This window comes from Vanessa atalanta, chromosome 24 (genome assembly GCF_905147765.1).
Source record: "Vanessa atalanta chromosome 24, ilVanAtal1.2, whole genome shotgun sequence".
In the NCBI taxonomy this organism is placed as follows: domain Eukaryota; kingdom Metazoa; phylum Arthropoda; class Insecta; order Lepidoptera; family Nymphalidae; genus Vanessa; species Vanessa atalanta.
The window spans coordinates 3,831,317-3,856,582 of NC_061894.1; the positions used below are offsets into that span (position 1 = coordinate 3,831,317).

At 32.5% G+C, this 25,266-nt stretch overlaps 4 protein-coding genes across 5 annotated transcripts; 2 read left to right on the top strand and 2 right to left on the bottom strand.

Annotated features, from left to right (window-relative positions):
• The first annotated feature begins 422 nt into the window (after positions 1-422).
• Positions 423-3,867, top strand: LOC125073390 (DNA polymerase interacting tetratricopeptide repeat-containing, protein of 47 kDa). Its single transcript, XM_047684203.1, has 3 exons — positions 423-754; positions 1,435-1,625; positions 2,589-3,867. Exons 1-3 carry the CDS (start codon positions 602-604, stop codon positions 3,397-3,399), a joined length of 1,155 nt encoding a protein of 384 aa, XP_047540159.1. The 5' UTR covers positions 423-601; the 3' UTR covers positions 3,400-3,867.
• LOC125073388 lies at positions 3,859-10,975 on the bottom strand. 2 transcript variants are annotated; one of them, XM_047684201.1, is made up of 10 exons: positions 10,917-10,975; positions 10,367-10,537; positions 9,353-9,430; positions 8,794-8,926; positions 7,884-8,115; positions 7,157-7,346; positions 6,541-6,640; positions 5,510-5,620; positions 4,431-4,555; positions 3,859-4,046 (listed from the first exon to the last, which is right to left on the bottom strand). In XM_047684201.1, exons 1-10 carry the CDS (start codon positions 10,929-10,931, stop codon positions 3,900-3,902), a joined length of 1,302 nt encoding a protein of 433 aa, XP_047540157.1. In that variant the 5' UTR covers positions 10,932-10,975; the 3' UTR covers positions 3,859-3,899. The 2 variants fall into 2 exon arrangements, with proteins under 2 accessions (XP_047540157.1, XP_047540158.1); XM_047684202.1 differs by lacking the exon at positions 10,367-10,537 and having other exon boundaries at positions 10,917-10,965.
• Positions 10,976-13,923: 2,948 nt separating this feature from the next.
• On the bottom strand, positions 13,924-17,077 carry LOC125073404 (vesicular inhibitory amino acid transporter). Its single transcript, XM_047684222.1, has 4 exons — positions 16,554-17,077; positions 15,942-16,101; positions 15,724-15,853; positions 13,924-15,389 (listed from the first exon to the last, which is right to left on the bottom strand). The coding sequence occupies exons 1-4, from the start codon at positions 16,690-16,692 to the stop codon at positions 14,205-14,207; spliced, it is 1,614 nt and encodes a 537-aa protein (XP_047540178.1). The 5' UTR covers positions 16,693-17,077; the 3' UTR covers positions 13,924-14,204.
• A 1,832-nt stretch (positions 17,078-18,909) lies between these two features.
• On the top strand, positions 18,910-24,718 carry LOC125073448. Its single transcript, XM_047684285.1, has 10 exons — positions 18,910-18,977; positions 19,510-19,680; positions 20,201-20,278; positions 20,746-20,887; positions 21,391-21,622; positions 22,094-22,283; positions 22,729-22,828; positions 23,101-23,226; positions 23,922-24,046; positions 24,525-24,718. The coding sequence occupies exons 1-10, from the start codon at positions 18,912-18,914 to the stop codon at positions 24,696-24,698; spliced, it is 1,404 nt and encodes a 467-aa protein (XP_047540241.1). The 5' UTR covers positions 18,910-18,911; the 3' UTR covers positions 24,699-24,718.
• The last annotated feature ends 548 nt before the right edge of the window (positions 24,719-25,266 follow it).

Consider the following 25,266-nt stretch of genomic DNA (forward strand, 5'->3'; position numbering starts at 1 on the left):
TTGCAAGAGACGTATCAAAGTTTTCGATAAATTTGATTTGTTTCTACTTTCTTTTAATAAGTATAAAAGTACACTTAGAACAAAAAGTTACTGTAGTGTTTATGTTAAAAATGTATTATCAATTTATCAGCTGGTGCTTTTGTTTTTTTTTTTTCAAATTACTTTTGTTTTAATGATTTATACAAATTCTTAGAGTTGGTCTTATATTCAAATTAAAAACAAAAATATATGTTTACAATTAGGTAGTATTTAAAACGAGCAACAAATAAACGGATTTCAATGTGAAATGTAGCATTTATATTTTTTTTCTGAATTTAAGAGAGGCTGTTAATAACTTGTATCCAGAGCCGATAAATATATTAAAAGAAAAAAAATATATTATTATTTTCATTTTTCGCAGTCATAATTTGTTTTGAATTAAATTTTGTCAATTTGACATGACCAATGTCAATTCCTCAGATTCCACATGGTAAAAGGGAACAATAAAAAATTCTAATTCTGCATCTAATAAAGTGAGTGAGATATGTTACTTAGGTGAGATATGATTTTCGAGTAACGTCGTAAATATCATTGTTTTAAATTGAAAAAAGCAGTATCAAAAATGAGTGATAAAGCAGAAACAAATAAAAAGGCGCCTATGACTGATGAAGAAAGGCTTGCTCTTTGTCAGAAATTGGATGAAGAACTTGATGATTTTATAAATAGTTTAGAAAAGAAAAGGTATACTGATGGATGGCCTGAAGATCGCTGGGAGGTAATTATTTTTCTATATCAATTTTCGTAAAATTCTTAGTTTTTACTAATTTTTTTAGTTATGGACTATCCCATGGTTATTGGGTACAACTATTTTTAGACTGTAAAAAATACAAACTCATTTACCCGTACTCTGGTTTATTAGCACTCAATAGCTTTCAACCATACAAAGTATGTATGTTTAATGTTAAAATAACTAATTTTAGCAGCTTACATACCCTACTGCCATTATTGTTTAGTAATCTTACTATAATGAATTTAATAGATATTTTAATTTTTTTTAAATTTTAGTGTTGCCGTTTTTAAAGAATATAAAATGATGTATTTCTTTTTTCAAATTAAAACAACTTTCAAAGCTGAGAATGCATTAAAAAAATTGTGTCCAATAATTAGCCACTAAGCAAACGTACTAGTAAAGTAGTATGATGTTTGCCGAGTACCAAGGGTAGATGTCATGCACACCAAAATAAAAACTCGGACATTTTATTTTATTTATTCTGTATTGAGCTCTATCTAAGTATATAAATAATTTATGATCACAAGCTTTCTGATTATGTTTCTTAAAGCATTCATTTGAAATTTGAACAGTCTTAGGCTGAATTATTTGCCAATATTACAACCGTATCAGATGAATGTCGTTCGTATTTCATTAAAGTATATTAAATACTTTTTATTTTTTAGGAAGAAATGGATAAACATCCATTCTTTATGAAGTCAGTCCCCAACGACGGTGAACTCTCTCCTCTTGCAGAAGGCTTGGCGAAGCTCAAATATGATCCTGAAGAGAACACACCACTAGAATTAGCAAACAGCTACAAAGAAGATGGAAATTTTAACTTTAAGCACAAAAACTACAGGCTGGCTTTATTAGGGTAAATATAGCTTATTTAATTCAGCTTTTTTTTTATTTTTGATGTTAATATTTATATTAAACTTACTGAACATTAACAATGTTCATAGTTCACAATTAAACATGTATAGGTTTATTCAGATGGATAAGAAAATGGTTTAAGGTTTTTATAATAATAAATAAGCTCCACCTACTTATTTAAATAAATAAAAAATATTCTCATTGTTTATTTTGTAATAATATTTTTTTAAAAATGTGTTTTTTTTTTATGGCATTGGTTGGCGGACGAGCATATGGGCCACCTGATGGTAAGTGGTCACCACCGCCCATAGACAAAGGCGCTGTAAGAAATATTAACCATTCCTTACATCACCAATGCGCCACCAACCTCGGGAACTAAGATGTTATGTCCCTTGTGCCTGTGATTACACTGGACAAATAATTTCAATATTTTAAATAATTTACCTTCCTTACCACAGATTATCATTAAAAGTAATTAATTACTTTTAATGATAATCTAACTAAAGAATTTAACTAGTTAATATATCATTAATAAAATGAAGAATTTAACTAGTTAATATATCATTAATGATATATTAAGTTAATATATCATTAATGATATATTAACTAGTTAAATTTTTATATTGTTTTACTAGATTTGTTTATACTAAGTTTATTCTTTAATGATGTGAATTAATCTACATGAACATTATTGACTTTTTGTTGCTAACATGTGTAATTTGGTAGGATTCAAATTCTTTACTAGACTAAGACACTAGTTTATTATACTATTTATAGTATAAACAAAATATGTTAAAATTCCAATAAACTTATATGACCCTCTTAATAGTCTTAAAGGTAATAAAGAACAGATGATAACAAAACTTAAATTTATAAAGATTTTACAATATATTGATATTGTTTTCTGTTTCCTTAAGTACCTTATATCTTTACATATAAATCTCAAAGTTTCATATCTTTACAGCTACACAGAAGGAATCAAAGTAAGATGTGATGATGCTGACGTAAATGCAAGTTTGTATAACAATAGAGCAGCCGCACATTGGTATTTGAAGAATTACAGATCAGCTTTATTCGATAGCGAGAAAGCCTTGACATTTGATCCGAAACATAACAAAGCACGGACACGAGCCGCAAAATCAGCATTCGAAGCTAAAAAATATGACACATGTATTGATCACTGTCAGAAACTCTTAGAAAGCAAAAACGACAAAGAAGTCATTGAACTTCTCAATAAAGCTAAGAAAAGTAAAATGGTTCAAGAGCGAGATGAAAGGAAGAAAGGTCGATCTGAGGCTAAGAAAAACGAAGATAAAGATGAACTCATTAAAACTATTATTAAAAGGGGCATTAAGATATCAAAATGTGACGACGAGGATGATATTGATTTGTCGAAACTGGAACCAACGTTGCCTGGTGCTCATGATGCAATAGTTCATATAGAGAATGGGGTATTAATGTGGCCAATTTTGTTCTTATATCCAGAGCATCAAATGACAGATTTTATAAAGGGTTGCCCGGAAAATGCACCTCTTATCAGTCAATTACAACAGGTCTTTCCAGCACCGTGGGATACTGAGGATAAATACAAGTGTAATAATGTTAATGTGTATTATGAAGGCTACGATAAAATGCCGCATATTGTTGACCCAAAGAAGAATTTGGGTGACATTTTAGTGTCGAAGTATTTTGAACTGAAAGGTGGTACGGCAGCGTTTTTCATTTTACCCAGAGGTAGCGTCATAGAAAGAAATTATATTGAGTGCCATATTTGATTTGATGTAAATTATTAGATATATAAAAGTTATTTAGACTGAAAGGGCCTTTTTCACTTTGACATTAAGCTATTGTCTATCGTAAGTTGATACAATATGTATGCAAATTCTCGTGAAATTATCTCATAAGAATAATAATATATTTTGTTAATCATAGTGTTTGTTTCATTCAACATTATTATATAGTTGCTAAAAATTATTAAATAATAAAAATCGTGAAATCAGATTTCGAACAAAGAAAATTAAGATGTACATAGATTAAAAGTTATTAAGATATCTCGTTGCTGTGGTTGATAGCTTGATAATATCTTATAAAATTCTAAAATCATTATTTTTGTTTCTATTAATATGTTGTTAAATTCACAGTCATTACCATGAAGGGGCTTGACAACTAGATATTATTGAATACCATTCCTCTTGAGATTAGCAGCTAGGAGGGGTTATATAAAATATACTATGTTGACAATATCTTTTATTTCTCTTAAAATTGTACCCTATACCTAATTGTCCGCATCCTCTTCATTCATTTCGTAGTTTTGATGTGGATAGAAGGGACCGGGGGGCTCAAAAGCCCCTTTTTCTTCCACTATCGAGGGATACGGGTGGTGGGGCACAGCGCCCATCCATTGCGGATACCAATAGAGTCCCTGTTAAAGATATTTAACAATTACTACGTAACTTTTTTTAAATATTATTGATATAAAATCCAAGAGCCAAAGAGCTATTAAAAAAAGTTAATTGACTTTTTTTGTACATGAGTATACCAAAGTAAAGGTACCAATCTTAGGTTTGTATAAAATTTATTGGGAATCAATAAATTTTTAGTACGCTCGTAAAACTGCTGTTCCTGCGTCCCACCGGATCATGAGAGGCAGGGATTAAAGAGAACCTATATTTGAACACACACTCGTTCCTTATACTATCTCCTAAATAATCGGGTTTCCATTGAAAAATAAATAAATATTTTATAAAGTTTTTTTTTTTCTAAATACTTATCAATTTCAAGTTTAAATATAAACGCAACGTCTCACCTTGTTACCGCCTCCGGCGTTGCACGTGAATCTCTGGTCGTGTAGTTCAACTTGATCTAAGTAACTCTTGCCGGCTATTGAACCGTAATTAGGCGGGTACATGAATAGACAGCCGTCGAGAATATCTATTTAAAATGTTTATATAATTAATGATTATTTATAAACATAATTGGCGGTTAATAATGACAAATTTCTGAATTGACTAAAACTCGAATTGCTAAATGTTGTTTTTAATAATAGCTTAAATTGTTTATGATTGTTTATTTTTAATTATTTCGCTCTCTGTATTGGATAGAGTAGAAAAAGTTCTCAACAATAAGGATATACTATTATATTCGATAAAGACTATAATGATTAGTGACATAATATAGTACTAAACTCAACTCAAAAACTTTTATTAGGTTTTATTATTTATAGGTAATTTTTTATCTATAGTAATATTATATATGTAAAATTTGTTTGTTTGTATGTAGGTGGTAATCTCCGGAACTTAAAATCCAAATCTAAAAATGTATTCACTGATATAAAGCTACATTATTCCATAGTGCTGAAGGGTATAAATTATTTTTAAGTACATATATATTTTCCTTTATTAATGAATTGCTCCCGTGCGAAGTCGTACCGGGTCGCAAGTAAATGACAAAAGTTTCATTACAAAACGATTAGCTTACTAAACTAATTAATTGTTCATTGTATTATTGTTAAACGTTACATTAAAGAATACTCATGTTTCGCGAATACTGCAGTTCCTACATCCATACACCGGACGTTGAAGTATATCCTGATTAAATGTTATTCGGTGATAAATACAATAATAAGTGAAAACAGAGATTTTTGTTATATTAATAATACCGAAACATTTTTGAAACAGGCGTTTGCAGACGCGATGCATTTTTAATAAAGATTTAATCGTATGTTAGACAAGCTTATTGTTCCTGAGCCCGTTTGATGTTCTATAAACTATCTTTCTCAATAAATAGTCTATCTAACCAAATTTTTTTTTAAACTGGTACATACCGAGATAAAAAAACTCCTCGGCTTTATGTAATAGTATAGTTATCGAAATTTCCTAATCTTACAAGGTACGGTTATATTGTCCTCTTCCTGTTCTTCGGGTTTGGGTGTAGGCTCTATATATGGCGGCACCGGATCGATGCCCGTTCCTGGATCGCCCGGGATAAGGAATGGACCTAGAAGAAAATTTATTAAAACGTAATCACTGAAATGTTTTGTGAGTTCTTTTAACGATTGTTTGTTTCCAAATGTATAATTCTTTATGACAGTTCTAGATAGTGGCTATTTAAGTTGACTCATGTCTTAATCATATTGCTTTCTTTAATTATATTATATTCATCGTCGCATTATAATTTGCGAGGCATGTCTCGCGCGAAATGTGCAATTCTATATAGTTCTTTGGGGCCGCGTTTCGTCGCGTATCATAAACGCGCGTGGATCTGCAGTGTGCGACTTTTTGCTGTCGCGTAGGTGGGTTATGCATCTAAAGAAATTTGATAATTTAATTGTGATCGCTGGTTGCATAATAAATTCTTTGTTTTATACATAATACATTTATTACTTATATACGAAAATTAATTATTTTATTGCACTAATTTATTTTATATTCAAGAATTAACTAGAATATTAATAATATAGTAGAGCCGAGATGGCCCAGTGGTTAGAGCGCGTGCGTCGTTCCGTGCGATCCCGTAATCATCACCCGATGATTACGGGTTCAAACCCAGGCAAGCACCACGAATTTTCATGTGCTCAATTTGTGTTCATAATAATAATTGATCTCGTGTTCGGCGGTGAAGGAAATATCGTGAGGAAACCCAACGAAATTCTGCCACATGTGGCTCTGCTTCAAATGGTGGAATGAATTTCAAGCCTTGTCTTCTAAAGGAGAGGAGGCTTTGGCCCAGCAGTGGGAAATTTACAGGCTGTTATGAATATTGTCTTAATGTATATATCTAATTGACTTCATCGGCTATAAAGATTTGTACAAAAAATAATAGTACCGAACGACGAAAAGTGCATTTTTTCTTAGATTTTAAGCCACGCCGTCACAGCGAATAGCAAACACTAATATAAATTCCACAAAAAATCCTACCGCCGTAATGATTGGTGTAGTTCCACTCGCAGACGTGGTGGTCGCACACTAATGGCGTGTGTTCTTCTTTAGTATAGTATGTGTTACCGTTTGGGGTAGTCTGTTGAAATTATAAACTTAGTTTAAGTGTTTAGGCTTTCAATGGTGATGTCTTGTGGTAATCACTTTTGAGGTAACGGCGAGATTTTGCAATGTAAATGTGACCTAATACAAGTAAATATTTTATCTACTCTGGGACATCATTCCTCGTTCATTTTATCTGTAAATACATAGTAGTTTTATTGTAATTTCCCGTTTATTCAAATAAAACTTCTCAGTCAGCGATTCGAAAATCGATAGGTAGACGAGAATTGAGACAAAAATTTTAAGGTCGCATGCTAAGGCACATTTCGATACACGTGAGAAAAGAAGAAGTCGAGAAAGAGAGAAAGAGGATGATATATTTCAAGAAGTTTCACTTCTATCACGTGTACTTGAGACGTCCAATATTTCTTTCAATAAATATATACGTAACACTCAATCCTTATCCAATAAACACAGACAAAGATAAGTCATTGCACACTAAAGTTTTACGTGCAAGCTATAATACCACACTAAAATAATAAGGGATCCTTACTAGTAAAAAATCGTAATGTCGATACCGCAGTCCTTGTATGTTGAAGTCTAATATGAATGATCCTGACGTGATAATACACGAAGCGGCGGTCAGCGGCGGCAGCTTGTACATCACGAGACCACATTTCACAATTGCTTTTGGCAGAGTTGTCACGTCTCTTTCCCTTTGCATCAATTTTTTGAATGGGAACCTTTAAATTAAATCGTGTTATTGATATATAAGTTTATTTAAAAAAAAGATAATGTTAATTAGGAAAAACAAATAAATAAAATTGATCATTTTGTGTGATTATCTGTAATTTTCCCACTGCTGGGCTAAGACCTCTCTTTGAGGAGGTTTGGAGCTTATTCCACCTCGCTGCTCTAATGTTTGGTGGTGGATTCACATGTGGCAGAATTTTGTTGAAATTAAACACAAGCAGGTTTCCTCGCGATGTTTTCCTTCACCGCCGAGCACGACATCAATTATATACACAAATTAACACATGATAATTCAGTTGTGCTTGCCTGGGTTTCAACCTGCAATCATCGGTTAAGATGCATGCGTTCTAACCACTGGGCCATCTCGGATTTTTCGTTCGGTCACCAATGTATTCACCAATCCGCATTATAGTAGTGTGGTGCCATAAGCTCCAAAACTTTCTCCATAAACAGAGATGAGGTCTTAGCTCAGTAGTAGAACATTGACAGGTTACTGTTCTGTTGATTTAGTTTCATGTTATTATTACCTAAATATACAAATGCCAATATGGCATTCTAAGCCATGTAAGTAATTGTCCGTTGGGAAGGATATGCTCGGATCGTCTATAAGATAGTATTTGTTCTCGTCGTGATAATGTAGGAATCCTAAGAAAACAAATGAGCGGTCTTTGCAATATGGCGCTATTCCTCTGCCCATATTGTATATGTCGCTGTACAACTCCGAGAAAAAAATATAAACATTCTTCCCGCAGTAAAATTCTGTAAACAAATGAAGAAATTTACAGGTAAGTACAATAACATGAGGTTAGTTTTGATTGGATGAATATCAAAAAATGACTTTTATAAAATTGTCATATTAAAAAAAAATAGAATATATAACAATTTAAAATGCTTAATATATAAATGTGTTCGTATGTCCGTTACATACTAAGACTTTTATATATTTCGTGTGATAAAGGACAGTTTTACAATTTAACAGTTAGAAAGTTATATTATTGCATTGGTCGTTATCTTAATTCATTTAAATAAATATTGCTTTAGTTCTTTCAGTCTGGCACACATACGACACGTCAATATATAGATATAGTATATAATATAAGTATATTTATATATATTTCTTTGATCGATTTTACCTCATCACTATTCATCGCTTTAAAGCGACTATGGTCTATGGATACCATAATCGTTTTACGCGTTTACTAATTATTTTAAATAAATTCAAATTTATTATACGTCTAAAAAAAAGCTATTATTTTATTTAATTCAATTAGATTAGCGTTAGACGAGCGTGCTAATAAAAAAAATCTGTTAACATAATCAATTTCTATATTTTTTTAAAATAAGTGTCAATATCATTGTCGTTGGCAGTTTTTTTTTTTCGTTTGTGGTCAAAGGATTAAATATGTAAATAATATCTAGCTTAACCTGTAACAGTACCTTGACTAATATAAAATTCCATAGGCACTGGTCCGCCCGTGTACGTAGCTTTTCGTTCGGCCGCTATAGAGTTGTGATTCTCATACATAGTCAGCATGTTGTCTATGACATCGTCCAGTGTTATGAGAAGGACCTGAGTTTTATTTAACGAGATCAGTGTACATCTTAACCGATGGTTTCGGGTTCAAGCCCAGGCAGGCACCACTGAATTTTCAGGTGCTTAATTTGTGTTTATAAATCTCGTGCTCGGCGGTGAAGGAAAACATCGTGAGGAAACCTGCTTGTGTCTAATTTCAACGAAATTCTGCCAAATGTGTATTCCAAAAAAACTCGCATTGAAGCAGCGTGGTGGAATATGCTCCTTCTCTTCCTTAAATCTTCTCCTCAAAGGGAGAGGAGGCCTTAGCCCAGCAGTAGGAAATTTACAGGCTGCTAATGTAAAAATGCGAGGCATGTCTAATGTATTTTATTATTTTTAAAATTGTTTATTTATTTTTTAGCATCAGTGTAGTCTATGGTCGCTATTAAAGGTGTTTTTTTTTTATTTCTATAAACTTACTTTTAATTCTTGTATGTGTAGTTTGATGAAGCGACCCAGGTGATCGGTCGCTATGTGGACCCTTTCATTGATTAAATACTGCAATTTAAGAACACAAAACGAGTGATAAGAAATAAATCACGTATTATCACAAATTCGTCTTTCACATTCAGAAGTCATTGTCATCGGTTCGATTTTAATGATTCCTATTTGAGATTATTGTATAGTTATAACAAAACTTTAAATAGTCGTAAAATAATAAATATAAGTATAAAATTAAACATTCAGTAAGCGGACATGTTTAATAAAACATCCTTTTGATAATTGACGAGCCTCACGAGGTCTAATGAAGAGCTGCTTTTAATTAAAAATTTAAAATTGTATACAAGCGAGACACTGGCGAGGTAGTACCTATGTAAATTAGTTGCCGAAAACCGTCTTTCTAACGGAGTTATTGCTTTAAATGGAACTTTATAAGGAAAATTAGAATTGATTGCTTATTGGAAGGGTGTGTGAGCGAGAGAGTGTGCATGTGCGCGTGTTTTAAAAAAAAAATTCTCTTCTCTCAGTGATTGCTGTTTCTACACTCTCACCATTCATTCTACCAAATACTAAGTAATACTTTGTATCGCTCGTTCGGTCAAGTAAGTCAGTTAAATTACAGAAATAAGAAGCGTGACATTTTTGATCTCTTGGACATAAGGCCTTAAAGAAATACCACCACAAAAAAATCTTGTAATTTTAAAATATTTTTTCTTCTTTTTTCATGCTATAGGTAGGCGTAGATAAGTGGTCACCACCGCCCATATAAATTGGCGCTAGAAATATTAAATATTCCTTAAGTCACCAATGCGTCATCAAGTACCAACCTTGGAAACTTATATGTCCCTCGTGCCTGTAGTTACACTGACTCACTCACCTTTTCAACCGGAGCACAATATTTCTACGTATTGCTGTCTGGTAGTTGATTATCAGATGAAGCAGTGGTACCTAACCAGACTAACTATTTATTACAATAAATAATAATGAATATACTTGATCCTCAGCCGTCTTTATCCTCAACATCTCGTTCTGGTATAGCCACAAGTTATCCAGCTTGTCCGTCGGGTCGTGTCCGTATATCTCGAACGCATCTATTATCATCGCTAGAGTTAAATTTTCATTTGGCTCCAGGCAACATGGATGATTGCGGATGTTGTACGGAGTCTGCGGGAATTAATCTTTTTTTAATACTAGCAATTTTCTCCGCTTTGCTATTTTTATAAATTTCTAATCCGTTCTTACAGATATCACAGATCACAGTATTTAAAAAAAAAGTCGAAAAATATTTAATTCACAGTCTGTTAATACAGATCGTCTTGAAACTACATGACAATTGCAATTTCCTAAATAAATGAATATACAGCTAGACAGATAGACACATAAAATTTTTAATTGTAAATACACTGACCAAAGAATATTTACTTACCTTAATTAAAATTAATCCATACTTAACATTAGCATTAGGCATTTCCGTTTTCTATAATAGATTCTGTTCTTATTATTTCTATTCTTAATTTTCTATTAAAAAAAAAAGAAATCTTACCGTTATCTGTAACATAGCGATGCATATTGCAAACAAAACGCGCGCGTGTGTGGAACCGTCCATTCTTCCATCATGGCCAAGGCTATTTTGATTTTTTTCGATTAATTGATTGGTTGCTCTAATTTAATAACTTTAAGTTTTAATTGGTCATTAAAAATGTAGGTGCGTATGTTTTTTTTTTGTTTTAAGCTAATTGCTAGTTATTTAGGTGGAGAGTTCGAAGACGTCGATATGATATCCATATATTACTTATAAGTCGAGAGTGTCGCACTACAAATGAACTAAAATGAAAGAATGATCTTCAAAATGAGCTTGACACTCGCGTAACTTCATTCTATACTAGTGTGCGTGTAGGTCAAGAGTTGGGCACTATTTTGTCGACGAGTTCTCAGCTCTGACAGTCTATCTAAGAGACATATAAATAACCTAATGGCTTATATACATATATGTTTTAATAAAGTTTAAAATAACAAAATAAACAATTTTAAACAAATGTGTTAATTTTATTTAAAATCTTTCCAGAAGATTAAAACCAATGAAACATTGAAATACCTACTATTTCAATTGTATTTCATACTACCTATGTAGTACTTCTAATCCGTACTTCTAATAGTTTATGGTGCTCTTGTGACCGATTTCCGCCACGGTAGTTACTCCCAAGGGAGACCAGCCAACTGCACAGTTCATATAAGGTCCATATAAGGATGGACTGGATTTACGTGCTCTCCAAGGCACGTTGGTATAAACACAGCTGATATACAACCTGCTACTACCGTTTGCTATCGTATTTTTTTGCCAGTAGAATACGTCAATCCTAGCCGAAGATTCCGGTTTCAAGCCCGGACAAGTACCACAGAGTTTTCATGTAGGTACTTGGTTTGTGTTTATTTCATTTCATTTCAGGCTTATTGGTGAAACATCATGTGGAAACTTGATTTTGTGTGATGAGTGCAAGATACATGGGTATTCGTGGCGTGGTGGATTAAGCTCTAAGCCTTCTCCACTAAAAGGTGTGATACATTTATAGGCTGTTACTTTAGTTTACAGTAACTTTTTTTGGTCCAACCCGGGATTTGAACCCAGAATCTCAAGATCAGCCTCATAAGCTGGCAAAATTAATAATGTAGGTATAATATGTTCTTTTAAAGACAATTTTGTAACAGTCGGGATTATAAAGAAATTGAAATAAAACACAAGATAGAATAACATTTTATAATATTTAAAATACACACAGAATTTATATCATCACAATACATGCGTAATGCGTACTGAGTATTTTTATATAAAACATTATTGCATTTGATTACATTTCTAATTAAACATTTTTAACGTAAGCATGATAAACGGACACTGCACGTGCAGACGAAAGGTTTTTTAATCTATCGTTACGTCTAGTATATAATCTGCATTATTTTTATATGACATGAAATTTCTTTTTGTTCGATATTTAAATTTTACAATGGAGGACAGCCGCAGTAAGGTCTCTTTTTTAAAGAGTAGCATTTTCATTGTTCACTTAAAGGTGCAGGATAATAATTCAATAATAATTATTTCAGATAACTTTTTTTTCTTCCATTAATTATGAAAATAGGTATGCCAAGGGGCAATAGCGTCAAAAAGTAGGTTTATAAATTTGAGCTCTTAATGTAAGTGGAGAAAATTTATTAGTAAATTAATAATGCTTTCCATCTAAAATATTATTTTCAAATTTGGAATAATGTTACTGAAACGCCATCTTACTATTCCTTGCCCTCCGTAATTCTGTCAATTATTTATTGTCATAGATAAGTAATACATTTAACTGTCATTTTATTTGATTTTTTTTTAATACTGTAATAATCAATTCCATTAATAGATATACATTTTTTGTTGACATTTACATAATTTAATTTTTATAGGAAGACGTTTTAATTATAGCAATACATATAGGGATACATTTTTTTTAACGCAATTACATAGAATATGGAATCGTCGGAAATTGTTCAATCAAACAATAGTTTTATCAAAAATCAAAGTTCATTTGATAATAATACAAATTCTACACAGAACATAAAAAATAAAGTAATTGATATATATATGGTATATATATGATATATATGGTTCAATTTTAGGTTATTAAATATATTTAACATTGCTTTTATTTTGTAATTTATATATTGTGGTTTATTTATTATAATATATATAATAAATAAAAATATACTGCTAATGTTTTTATAATTATTTCTGAGAGTAAATATCAGGATATAAATTAAGGCCTTGATTCTATTGTTTTTTTTTTTAAATGTTACCTAGAACATAGCGTGAAACTTCACAATACTAGTTATGACCATGTAAGTATTACATATATTTAAATCTAAAATATATAATTAACAACAATTAGACCTAGTTTATTAAAAATTGAATATAAATATGCTATGCTATTCTATTGTCATCGTGAATAAACGTAAGCGCCATTTAATAATTTTCAAAATTTAAATTGTAAATCAGTTTTTTTCTTGGATTTATTAATCTCATCTTTATTCAAAATAATGCTACTACATTGTCATTGAACACAAAAGTATGTATGTATGACGTATGTTTATATATGACAATGACGTATTATAGAAACGAGCATGTATGTCTACGTCAGCATGAGTTAACTTGGTTTTGGATTAAAATGTATAACAAATGTATTTGCTATGAATAATCTATTATTGTATAATATACTCCACAAAGTTTTTAATCTACGATACTAACACAATGGATATTTTATTGACTAAATTTAATATCAGAAGCAAACAAAATATCTGCTATCACAACAACAAGTATGAACTCTTTTTAATAAAACTTTTTAGTAGTTACTTTTAAAACACATTATTATCATCGCACATAATATTAGTAAATGCTTTTCATTCTATCTTATATAATAAGTGAATTTAATAATATCCTTATATATAACATTTGAATATGGAAGACTTCGTTGTCGAAGAATTTTAAAACGTAAATTCTATTTGGAAGACATTGGATCCTTTAAATATATTGTAAATATAATTTTAACTGTCTAATATACGTATATACATAAATGTATATATTATTATTATTATTGGAAGACGTTTGAACATCGTAACGTAACAGCTAGTATCTTTTCTTAATATCTAAAAGGGCTAAAATACAAAAAAGAAATCACATCAGACTAGACATTATTTGGCGGTTAAAATTTTAAGATGTATCGCATCCGTGATGAACATACACGAAATAAATGCGTTAATCTAAAAATAGTTCAACAATCATCTAAAACACTACATCAACTTAGAACGGCAAGCCGATTTTAAATGCTTTTACGAGGGCAGACCCCGAGTCCCACATCCCAATGATGCCGAACAATACGCCAAGGGCTATGATGAAGTAGTCATAGGCAATAGTTGTTGTTTCCAATTGATTACCTTTCAATTTAAGATGGAAGTAGGCCGGCCATATGAAACTCAACATGGTGCCCGTGAAACTGCCAATAAAACCCATAAGGATAGCGAAGTGGGGAATGAATATAGCCATTAGAATCGTGAACATGATAACTCCTAACCTCCAAGCCAGTCCCCATACTTTCAGTTCTCCATCTAAAGCATAAATTGGAGGAAATATTGTTTTTGGCTTGCCTCTGAACAAAACTCTTTCCATCAAATCACATGCCGCGTAATATGGCAATGGGTAACTTAGTACTGCTTTGACTACCAAGAAGAAATTTACCAGCCCTTTAAATCCAGCAGAACGGAGGTTATTTGTTATAACCTGCTGGGTATCGTTTTGAAAGGTTAAGAAGCACAGATATCCGAAGATAGACTTAAAAGCCGCTGCAGCTATATGCGACCAATTCAACATCCATTCGAAGCGAGATCGATCTTCCATGTTACCTTCTAGCGTGGGCAAGAAAATTTGTGACGTATAAGAAAATACAATAACACCCAAACTGATGGGGAAGTTTTCAAAATCTAAAGACCATTTGACTTTTGACCAACCCCAGTCACCGATATAAAGAATGCAGTAACCGAGTACAATTGCATTAATAATAAGATGGCTCATGGTACACCAGAAGGATAACATACTGACACTTTTGAGTGACTTCAAGAAAGCAAGCGGTAACAAGAATATACCGATCAACATCATCCAAGAACGGGTATCAATAGAGCCATCAGGAAAGGTACCGATCATAAGATCACCACAGACAACGACGTACAGGATACAAGTCATGAGGAGCTCGATAATTTGAGCGACGTTCACAATTTTTGCACCGTATTTCCTTCCAAAGCACTCCTTAGCAATGCTAACGTAAGAATCACGAACACGCACTCGCTGGCCGGAAACTGGATCATCTTCGTACAGGCATTCAACCAGAATCTTACCTGTATAACAGCAGATGTGAGCAATTCCAATCATAGCAGCTATTGCCCAATATCCACCTTGTAGAACTGCAAAAGGCAACGAAACCACGAACATACCCTGTAAAGATATAGCTAAGTTATATTTTAAATAAAGAAAGTCTGTAGATATTCTACGTCCAGTTGTGTTTCCTTTTCCTATTGCGGTTGCGCGCACATATGGAAGACTCATCCGAGAGAGATAGATTTCGTAGATTTTTTTTTCACCGTAGATCATAAAATGAATTATTAACATAAAATTAACTCGTGAAATTTAAAGGTACACTTAAAGGACTTAAGAACATGCAATTTCATTTTGTAAATTTACGTGTACTTACTACTGAGCTATCTCCACTTTTAAGTTATATTTAAGCTGCAATTAAATATTAATTTATTTACAAAAAAATATTTTATACCTGGATTGCGTTGGTGACGTTCCAAGCGGCTTGAAACTCATTAATCTTTGCACCTGGCTTACCACCACCTTCTTCAAAGCCTCCTTCTTCAGATGAAGCGTAAAAATCAACACTTTGCATGCTTTGAGTCCTGTAACAAAGACGAGATCGAGTTTAACTGTTATTACACTTATATTTTTTTTTAATTTTAGCTTATATGTATCTCTGTAATAGTATACCTCGGAGCTCCATCTTGTTGAGGGTAGGTGTTCTGGTAACTGGTAAAAGAATCTTCAGCCTGCAGTTCTCCACTCAAGAATGGATTTGTTGGATTAGTAGATTGGTATGTCGGTGAAGTCGTCTCGTTCATGGTCGACAGTTCACAGCTCTCTCCCATGTCTGATAGCAAATAAAGATGATCAAATTATATGAACTCAACGTATGGTATAAATAAGGTCTACTTTAAATTCCATCGAAGTAATGTACTTTAGTTTGCACGTCAATTGTAACTAGGGTGGGCGGAAAGGTTAACCTTTGTTATATGAATTACATAATATAGAACTTATTTAGGTTATTCCGGCCTTGTTATTATGGGAAAAACTTTTAAATGGGATCGTAGTGCTTCTTGAAATAATAAAAGCCTATTCAAGACATCTTTTGTATCTATCATTGTATCGGCTTATTTATGAAATCTATTAGAAATTATTATTTAAAATATGTGTTACTATCATTAAAAGTATTTAGTTCATTAAATTAAAATAAAAATAATAAACTGTTAAATTATTTAACGTTGCAATTATAATTAATTAATATCTAAAATGAGGATAAATATCTATTGAAATAATTCTTACCCATATTTGCAAATCGAACATTTTGAGGAGGACGTGGTGGAGGGCCAGGCTTCTCAGGCACCTGCTGCCTAACAGTCTGCATAGCCACATCCAGTACATTTTTGAGCGGCGGTAACTTGATACGCCCGAGGTTGAGCATTTTTTTTTTTTTATTCAGAAAATTTTTATTAAACCTCTTTTCCAATACTTTTTCGAATCAATATAATCAATATTCGAATTTTAAAACTATGTCAAAATTGACGCAACAGATATACATTAATTTATTTTATAATTATATTAATCTTAATTCTACAATGGAAGACTTCTTTACACTAAGCTATATAAATATCTTTACATTATTGTTTCACCGTGCCGTTGATTTGATCAGCCATTTTTGTGATATTAAATTTCTTCCCTATAATTAAACATTTTATATGTTTTTTGATTTGTTATTAACACTTTTGTATTTTGCACGTTAGTAGAAAGGAAATGAGTTGGTTTAGACCATTTTTAAATGGTTTTCTTTATTGTAATGGCTCGCACAGTTTGACTCGTTTGGGACTGAATTCGACGCGCCCGAGGTGCGCGGTACCGCGATCGATACGCGGCCAAACTTGGCACAACTGTTCCCACGAGATGTCCGAAATGAATTAGGTGAACATTATGAGAATTTTCATTAAATTATCCCTATTATATAGACCCTACCTGTGTCATTACTAAGAATAAAATACAGAGCAAATTCAGTTAATCGTATAAGATTAATGTACGATTGTTAATTCAACAAGTAATGTCTGTACATATAAATCATTCTCATCTATAAAGACAAAACAACGGAGACAAATAACTATAATAACATAAAACTAGCTGAACCTGCGAATTTACCCGCGCGAAATTTATAAAATTTTCTTATAGCACACAAACCGTCACACCCAATTCTACTCCCTCGAGGGGTGAATTAAAAAAGTGACCTATGCCCTTTCTCGTAGTAGTTCTCAAAGTATCTCCATATCAAGTTACAACTTAATCGGTTCAGTGGGTTAAGCGTGAAATGCTAACAGACAGAGATGCTTTCGTTTTTATAATATTATTGTGTATTACATATGTATTTAAATGGATAAATAATCGTCCAAGTATTCTTTATGTTTAGTACATAAGCGTAGTATATTGAATCATTTCCGGTTTAGTAAGGCGACTTCAGATAATTTTCTAAAATGTTTCTAGAATTTTCTCGGTGGTGATACTTTGTGCAAGTCCGTCTGTGTATGTACCACCCAATCATCATATATTGTTTGTTGTGATCCGGTTTAAAGGGTAAGATTGTCACTACAGGCATAAGGAATATAATAAACTTAGTTCCAAAGATTGAACCAGTAATATTTCTTATAGCACCAATGTCTTTGGGTGGTAGTAAAGGCTTACCACTAGGTGGCCCATTAGGCTGTCCGCCACCCATAGTATAAAAAAACATATATCGGCCTAGCTCACAACCGACAAGTGTCTAGAGCCGGGGTGTTATGGAGCTTCGTAACTGTAACCGAAACCGATAAAAAGAAACATATTTTTATTTTTCTGGATATTTATACTTAAAGAGAGTAGCTAATTGTGTTGTAAAGCTATCAGGATTTTTTCTGTAAGTATACCTAATACTAAATAATAGCCTACAAATAAATTCAAATTAATGTCTTATTTTTTTTTTCTTTTAAAATTTCTAAACAATCTAATATCTGTAACCGAACAATCGGATAATCCGAAATAATTTCGTATCCGTAACCATATCTGAAACCGGTAAAATATTATTCATATATCCATATCCAGATCCGAAATTATAAATCAATAACATTCCTAGTCTAGAGTGTAGGTACCGTCCAATATGAAACTATATCCCGGAAAAAGTCTACTTATAATACCTAATTCAATAAAATATATCATGTTTGTTCCTAACAAAAATAGCGTAGATACATATCGTTGTTCCCACCTAAAATTAGTTTTGCACGACGTTTTTGTATGTAAATATGTTAGTAATATATTAAACAGAAACTAGAATCAGAGAAAGAAACTCCACGAGTTATTTTTTTCTAATTTTGTACTTCCTGCGTGTAATTCTCTGCCTAGATATGGGACATCTACGATATGTGTACTTTGAGGAAAATTAATTTGAGTATGATGGTCAATCGTAATTAACCAATTTATAAAGTGGACTGATCTATTTACAATTGTATGGAATATCTAATTTTACATTCCGGTTTTAAAGGAAGAAATATCAAGCGAAAATATTTTACCGAAGTCATAAAATTAAACCTTTTACAAATTGGTCGTTAGCAAATAAAGTAATTGATGTTTGTAACGATATTTTTTAGTTAAATGGTTGCTTGAAACGATATGTACCTACGCATTGTTCGGCTTATAGTAATTTTTCTTTTTTCATCATGTTTTACCAGAATTGTAGTGAGTATTCTAATTATTTGTTCACTAAAAATAATTAATCGAAAATCAAATATATATCTACTTTCCTATAAACTTTACGAGGAAAACGTTAATTTGTTAATAAAAATATTAATTGTCTATGAAAATGTCTTATTGTTCTGGATTAAATAATTTGTACGACAAAAAAGTACATATGTCAGGAAGGACTATGCTGCACGCATGTTCAATAATAAATAGTTATATAAAGTATCAAAAGATATACTAGACAAGATACTTATCGTGGCAATAAAAAAACATACTCTATTTTAGTCGGACTCAGGGTAGACAAGCAATTTAAAATAGACATTTTCAATATAAAATAAAAAGGCCTATGCGTTTCTGTTTAGGAAACTCGACGTTATTTGTATCTAGTTAATGTTTAAACACTAAACTTATTAATCCTTGATATACCAGTTTTAACTGGATCTACCCAGTATTTTAAAACGTGCCTACCGGGTTTTTATTATATTTTGTTACCAACGACTAGTTTTAGCTAACTAAATTTTGTTTCTAGAATGCCTACGACATACGAAATCATCCGTGTTGTCAAGAACCGAGCGAGAATATATCCCTGGCTATGATCATCGACGCTTATGAGATCTACGGCCACGATCCCACTGATAAACTGGACCATTTGGCGCATTATCAGATCGAAATGATGAAGATTAAGAGAGCTCCTGATCAGGTACCGTTTGGAAAAATGAGTACCTATTCCAGATATCCTGATCTCCTTGTGTATGAATTTCCAGGAAAAGCAATATAATTAAAATAAAACTCTGAAATATACTATCTACTAATATATAAACTGAAAAATAAACTTAATTTGTCCAGTAGGCCATCTGCGACCATAAGAATCAATACTTACAAATAACCTTACATCTAACTACTCGTACATGCTCTTAGTCAGTATGTGCCCTTTGGGAGTTGTGAATCGTTACAGCAAATAAATGTAAAGAAATACATACAAAGATACTTGGTAACCGAACTAATATATAATCATCTACTTGTCTAACAGATGCTGCTTTGCAATACTTCTTATATTTCTTCGTAAATCATTATCTTGATACAACTCACGCCTATTATGCTACTATACCAGAAATCTTTACGCGCGTGTCAACAATAACTGCATAAAATTTCAACGCATGCGAAAAACAAACTCTTGAATACTAATAAAAATAATTATTTTGTTAAAATTTGTCTTTCAGTTCATAATCAATGAACACGTGCATATTGCAACGGATCATCTCGCAAGATTTATTACTATGCACATTAAGGAATTAAAGGTAACTTTTTTGAGTAGCTTTAAACCATGTTCATACCGTAACATCCCTTTTACTTCTGTTTAAGTTTGGAATATATTATCTGTATGGAGGTAAATATTGATGACTGATCTCTGAATGGCGGTTCGCTTAAATGTAACTTTTTCTTAACATGCATTAAAGTGCAAGAAAAGTGCAGGTGTAATTCTTCTAACAAATCGAAAGGCTATCGCAGTCGAATCAAGACGTAAACGCGGTAACGTTTACGTTTAAGCCGAGTTCCTACTCTACAACGACCGTATCGTAATCGATATGAATCAGCAGAATATTGGTCCTTAATTACGGTTAAGCTGAGGTTGTGAGGAAAAGTCGAAGTTGGATTGGAATAAGGTCGGAAACGTATCTTGGTCCCCTGCATAGGTTTTACAGAATTAATATTTAATTAGGTCTTTTTATGTTTTAGTAGCTGAGCTAGTTTTTTTTCTATACAGGTATTATTAATCGCTTTGGACGATACAATAGACAATATGTTGACGATGTACGATAACCACAATGCTATAAAAACAGAAAGGGTTGCCACGTATAACTCTGGAGCTGGAGGTGCTGTTCCTTCGGAATTTTATTTAAGTCAAGGTAAAATCGACATCGATCGACTAGATACCATTGTTATTAATTTAGATTGCTTAAACATCATAATTATATACTGTAAATATCATAAATAAATATTGGACAACATCACATACATTATTCTGATCCCAATGTGAGTAGCTAAAGCACTTGTGTTATGTAAAATCAGAAGTAACTATGGTACCACATACATACAGACACAAGACAACATAGAAAACTAATGAAATTTTTCTACATCGACTCGGCCGGGAATCGAATTCGGGATCTCGGAGTGGCGTACCCATGAAAACCGGTGTACACACTACTCGACCATGAATGCATAAATCAAGAGAGACTGAAGACAGGCTACGAAACGATATTATTCAAAAGTAAACTATCACCTCAGAAATATCCTACTGCTGGCTGGTATTCTCTGCTCTTTTTGAAGAAGCCTTCAAAACTTTTCCATAAGATCTCCTTTTTTAGATTTTTTTTAAGTTGCATTTTATTATTATATCTTCTACTTTCAGAATTTTACTGTGGTAAGAATGTATATATATTTATATCCGAGCTATACAGCGATATATATAACATCGGAAGAGGTATCACTCCCCACTGTAGGGGTCGAGGCTTCCATTTCTTGGGCTTTGTCCACTTCATGGACGATAACAAGTACTTTCTTGAAGAAGATCCGAGTGTCGCGTTCGAAATGGACAATTACATACACGGATTGGAATGTCACCTTGGCATTTGCATATTTAGGTATGTAAAATTGCATATCCTATTACCTCCTGCATTCCTTATGATAAAATCTAGAAGAACTACAGATATAATGGCCTCAATTTTTTTTTTAATTGATTTACGAGCGAGGACGAGTATATGGGCTACCTGATTATAAATGGTCACTGCCCATAGACAATGGCGATGTAAGAAATATTAACCATTCCTTACATCGCAAAGCCAACTCCAATCTTGGGAACTAAGATGTTTGATTGTGCCTGTAGTTACACTGGCTCACTCACCCTTCAAACCGGAACACAACAATACTGAGAACTGTTGTTTGGCGGTAGAATATCTGATGAGTGGGTGGTACCTACCCAGACGGGCTTGCACAAGGCACTACCTACCAAGTAAATTATTAATTAGTTTCCATTTTATATATTTATATAGACTATACATAATTACTCTAAAAACTACAAATCCAGTATCAAAACTTCTATAATAATATTGCAGATTTCCGTTCAAGAAGAGCCTCCAGCACGTTAGGGACGTGTCATCGCTTCCAAAGGCGATCGTTAAATGCGGTCTCGTGATGTACAAACTACCGCCATTAACCGCTGTTTCGTGTATCATCACGTCGGGCTCGTTTATATTGGACTTCAATGTTCAAGGCATACGCTTTAGACACTATGATTACATGTTGGTATGTATTCGATGGTATTTTTTTAATAGAGAGGAATCTGAAGAGATAATCCTCTATATATATTAACAAATAAATTGACAAAAAATAGTAGGGAGAGGAGAATGGAAGAGAAGGGGAAATTAAAAGTATACATACCACGTTTTATTTCTATACATAATAACGTAATAAGGTTTTGTGTAATTATTATCTACCGTTACTTATAAATAAAGATTTAATAAAAGCCTATTATGACTCCTCGTCATGAATGAACAAACCTGTGATGGTACTTTTTGTATATCAACTATTTAGACGTATAATTAACACCTTCCTTATTAAATTTTCAAGCCTATAATACTGCAGAATTTTGGACCTCTCTCGTAACTGTTGAAAGCTAATTAGCATGTTTTTACAAGGCTATTTTTTTTTATCTCTGCACTCCATTCACAAATCGAGTCTTATTTTGTAGTTTTTACCAAACGGACACTCATACTACACGAAAGAGAAGTTCACCCCTCTAGTATGCGACCACCACGTGTGCGAGTGGAACAACACTAACTTTTATGGAGGTAAGAAATTATTGCGTAATTTTCAGATCATAGACTAAATTTATATTTTAATCAATAGTGCAATTATAAAAAAATATATATATATTGAAACCACAAATGTATAAATTTTATATGTATATTTAAATGGCAAGTAGGTTATACGTGTAGGTACACGTGAATATTGGACCCGCGTTTCAAGTATTTCAATCGTAAGTAGGAATTTTGAATTCAATTTAAAATTAACAAACGAATAATAAACGATAATATTGCATTATATACAATATCATTTTCAGGTCCCTTTATTATCCCGGGAGATCCCGGTACGGGATTATCCCCTATACCACCATTCATCGAACAGACTACAGAAGCGTACCATCTCTCCACCGAACCACCTGGACATGAATTTGCAAATATTACATGTAAGTTACTTGGCATCACTTTTCACATTTACCTCCAAATGACAAATGACTACGAATTAAAAAAGAGTAGTAAATGTCTATGGGAAAATCCAATTGTATTTGATATTGCGCCAGATAACTACATAACCTATGTACGAGTAAGGTTTATATTGGATATATAAGTAATAATAATTACTTATGATATATATTGAGTGAATAGTTCCCCCATACAATTTTGTTATAAAATGCCAATCGCCCACCGGTAGTGAAAGGCTTGTTCGAGCCGTCGAAGCGATCGGACATCCTCAGCTTGGAATAAATCAAACAAGAATATTTCCTGCGTTTAGCTTCATACCTTCGAGGATGGATAGAAATCCAAACCCTGACGTAAACAATTCGTGACGTAAACAATGCTGACTACATGTTTTTTTAAAAACAAGCTGAGACAAGCTACTTTATCATATATCTATAATTCTATATATATAAAAAAGGTTAAAATTTTATTAGGATGAATAGTAGATACTATGTTAAAAAAAGTTAGGTACGAGTGCATTCCAGTTCAAAAGGTCAATGACGCAGATTTACAATAAAATTTCATACGGTAAGTAGTTATAATATGCTACATATACCTGGTGGCTGGCAACATTTTAAACCAATAAATGTCGATAACAACAGATAAATGTTACCGGTAAAATAAATCGTAACGTTTATTATAGATTCGTTGGACGGTTGCTGGTTCATGTTCCCGCCTAACTACGGCTCCATAGCCGGCGTCAGCTACCTCGACCCGCTCACCGTCAACGAGTACAGATACACATGCTCGGGAGCAGGAAACAATAAGGTGATCATTGTATATATAATATATACATATATACACAATTTTGTTTTGTTACTAGGATTAAATTGATATAACCTAATGGTACTAAGCTATAATATTTAACCGGGAGAAGACGCAATCAAAAGTTACCCAAAGGGTAAAATGGGACCCTATTACTAAGACTCCGCTGTCCGTCTGTCACCAGGCTTTATCTGATGAATCGTGATGGTTGACAGTTCAAATTTTCACAGATGATGTATTTCTGTTGTCGCTGTAGTAAGAAATTCTTAATGGCTAATATTTAATGGGTCTCCCATACAATAGACATGATTTTTTGCCGTTCGTTTACATTATGATAAGGAAACCTTCATAGGCGAGTCCGACTCGCACTTGGCCAGTTTATTTATTTTCAATTTCAATATTGTCTTTTATCTATAACTCATAATGTGTATAGATTGAAAAATATAAAAATAGATTAATTAAAAATAAATGATGTCACCAGGGTCTATATTGGTATCCTCAATGGATGGGGGCGCCCCCTCATCATCCGTATCAACGTTCTGGAGACACCCCATCAGAACTAAACGCAGGCGTGCCAGGTGCATTTTATCCACACTTGCAAGGAGAACTACCATCGGAGCTAAATTTACCGTCACGAAAAAATGGAAACGATTAAATATTATCAAAAAACATGTGCTATTTATTTGCGCGTTATATTTTTATAGGCCCCCTAAGAATGTATACAACATTCTTAGAGGGTGGTGTCAGTTTCAGGTCAGCTATGACCTTTTCAGTACCCTAAAATTTAACAAATAATAAAACACTCGTACACAGAATATATATTTTTTTTATTATTTGTTTAATTTTATAACTTTATAATCCCGAGGTTGATATAAAATCGAAATTGACAAAATTTACATTAAATCTGTGATAGATATTTTTTATTTCTAAATTTACGCGGGAAAACATCTTGTATTATTTTTTAAAGCCACACGAATGACGTTCTGAAATCGATTTTATGAAATCAGATACAATAGAAAAATACGAGTTTATACAGTAATAAGTATTTTCAACAAAAGCAAAAAACCAAACTCACTTTATTTAAAAATCATTCTTTAAAATTTAACGTTTATTATAAAACAAAAGATAAAGGTATAATAAAACAAAAGACGCTATTTTTAATAACTTTTATTCATATTCTTAATATAATTATAATTTACACAAACATAACGAAATCTAATGTC

Excerpts from the sequence above, each read along its gene's own strand:
- LOC125073390 (XM_047684203.1), top strand. The coding sequence starts at position 602 with ATGAGTGATAAAGCAGAAACAAATAAAAAGGCGCCTATGACTGATGAA. Across the intron at positions 755-1,434 it reads GGCCTGAAGATCGCTGGGAG|GAAGAAATGGATAAACATCC; the intron begins GTAATTATTTTT and ends TTTATTTTTTAG. Across the intron at positions 1,626-2,588 it reads TACAGGCTGGCTTTATTAGG|CTACACAGAAGGAATCAAAG; the intron begins GTAAATATAGCT and ends ATATCTTTACAG.
- LOC125073448 (XM_047684285.1), top strand. The coding sequence starts at position 18,912 with ATGTACCTACGCATTGTTCGGCTTATAGTAATTTTTCTTTTTTCATCA. Across the intron at positions 23,227-23,921 it reads TGAATTTGCAAATATTACAT|ATTCGTTGGACGGTTGCTGG; the intron begins GTAAGTTACTTG and ends CGTTTATTATAG. Across the intron at positions 24,047-24,524 it reads CGGGAGCAGGAAACAATAAG|GGTCTATATTGGTATCCTCA; the intron begins GTGATCATTGTA and ends TGATGTCACCAG.
- LOC125073388 (XM_047684201.1), bottom strand. Across the intron at positions 7,347-7,883 it reads ATTGGCATTTGTATATTTAG|GTTCCCATTCAAAAAATTGA; the intron begins GTAATAATAACA and ends TTTAATTTAAAG. Across the intron at positions 5,621-6,540 it reads CTACACCAATCATTACGGCG|GTCCATTCCTTATCCCGGGC; the intron begins GTAGGATTTTTT and ends ATTTTCTTCTAG.
- LOC125073404 (XM_047684222.1), bottom strand. The coding sequence starts at position 16,692 with ATGCTCAACCTCGGGCGTATCAAGTTACCGCCGCTCAAAAATGTACTG. Across the intron at positions 15,854-15,941 it reads CAACAAGATGGAGCTCCGAG|GACTCAAAGCATGCAAAGTG; the intron begins GTATACTATTAC and ends TCTTTGTTACAG. Across the intron at positions 15,390-15,723 it reads ACGTCACCAACGCAATCCAG|GGTATGTTCGTGGTTTCGTT; the intron begins GTATAAAATATT and ends ATATCTTTACAG.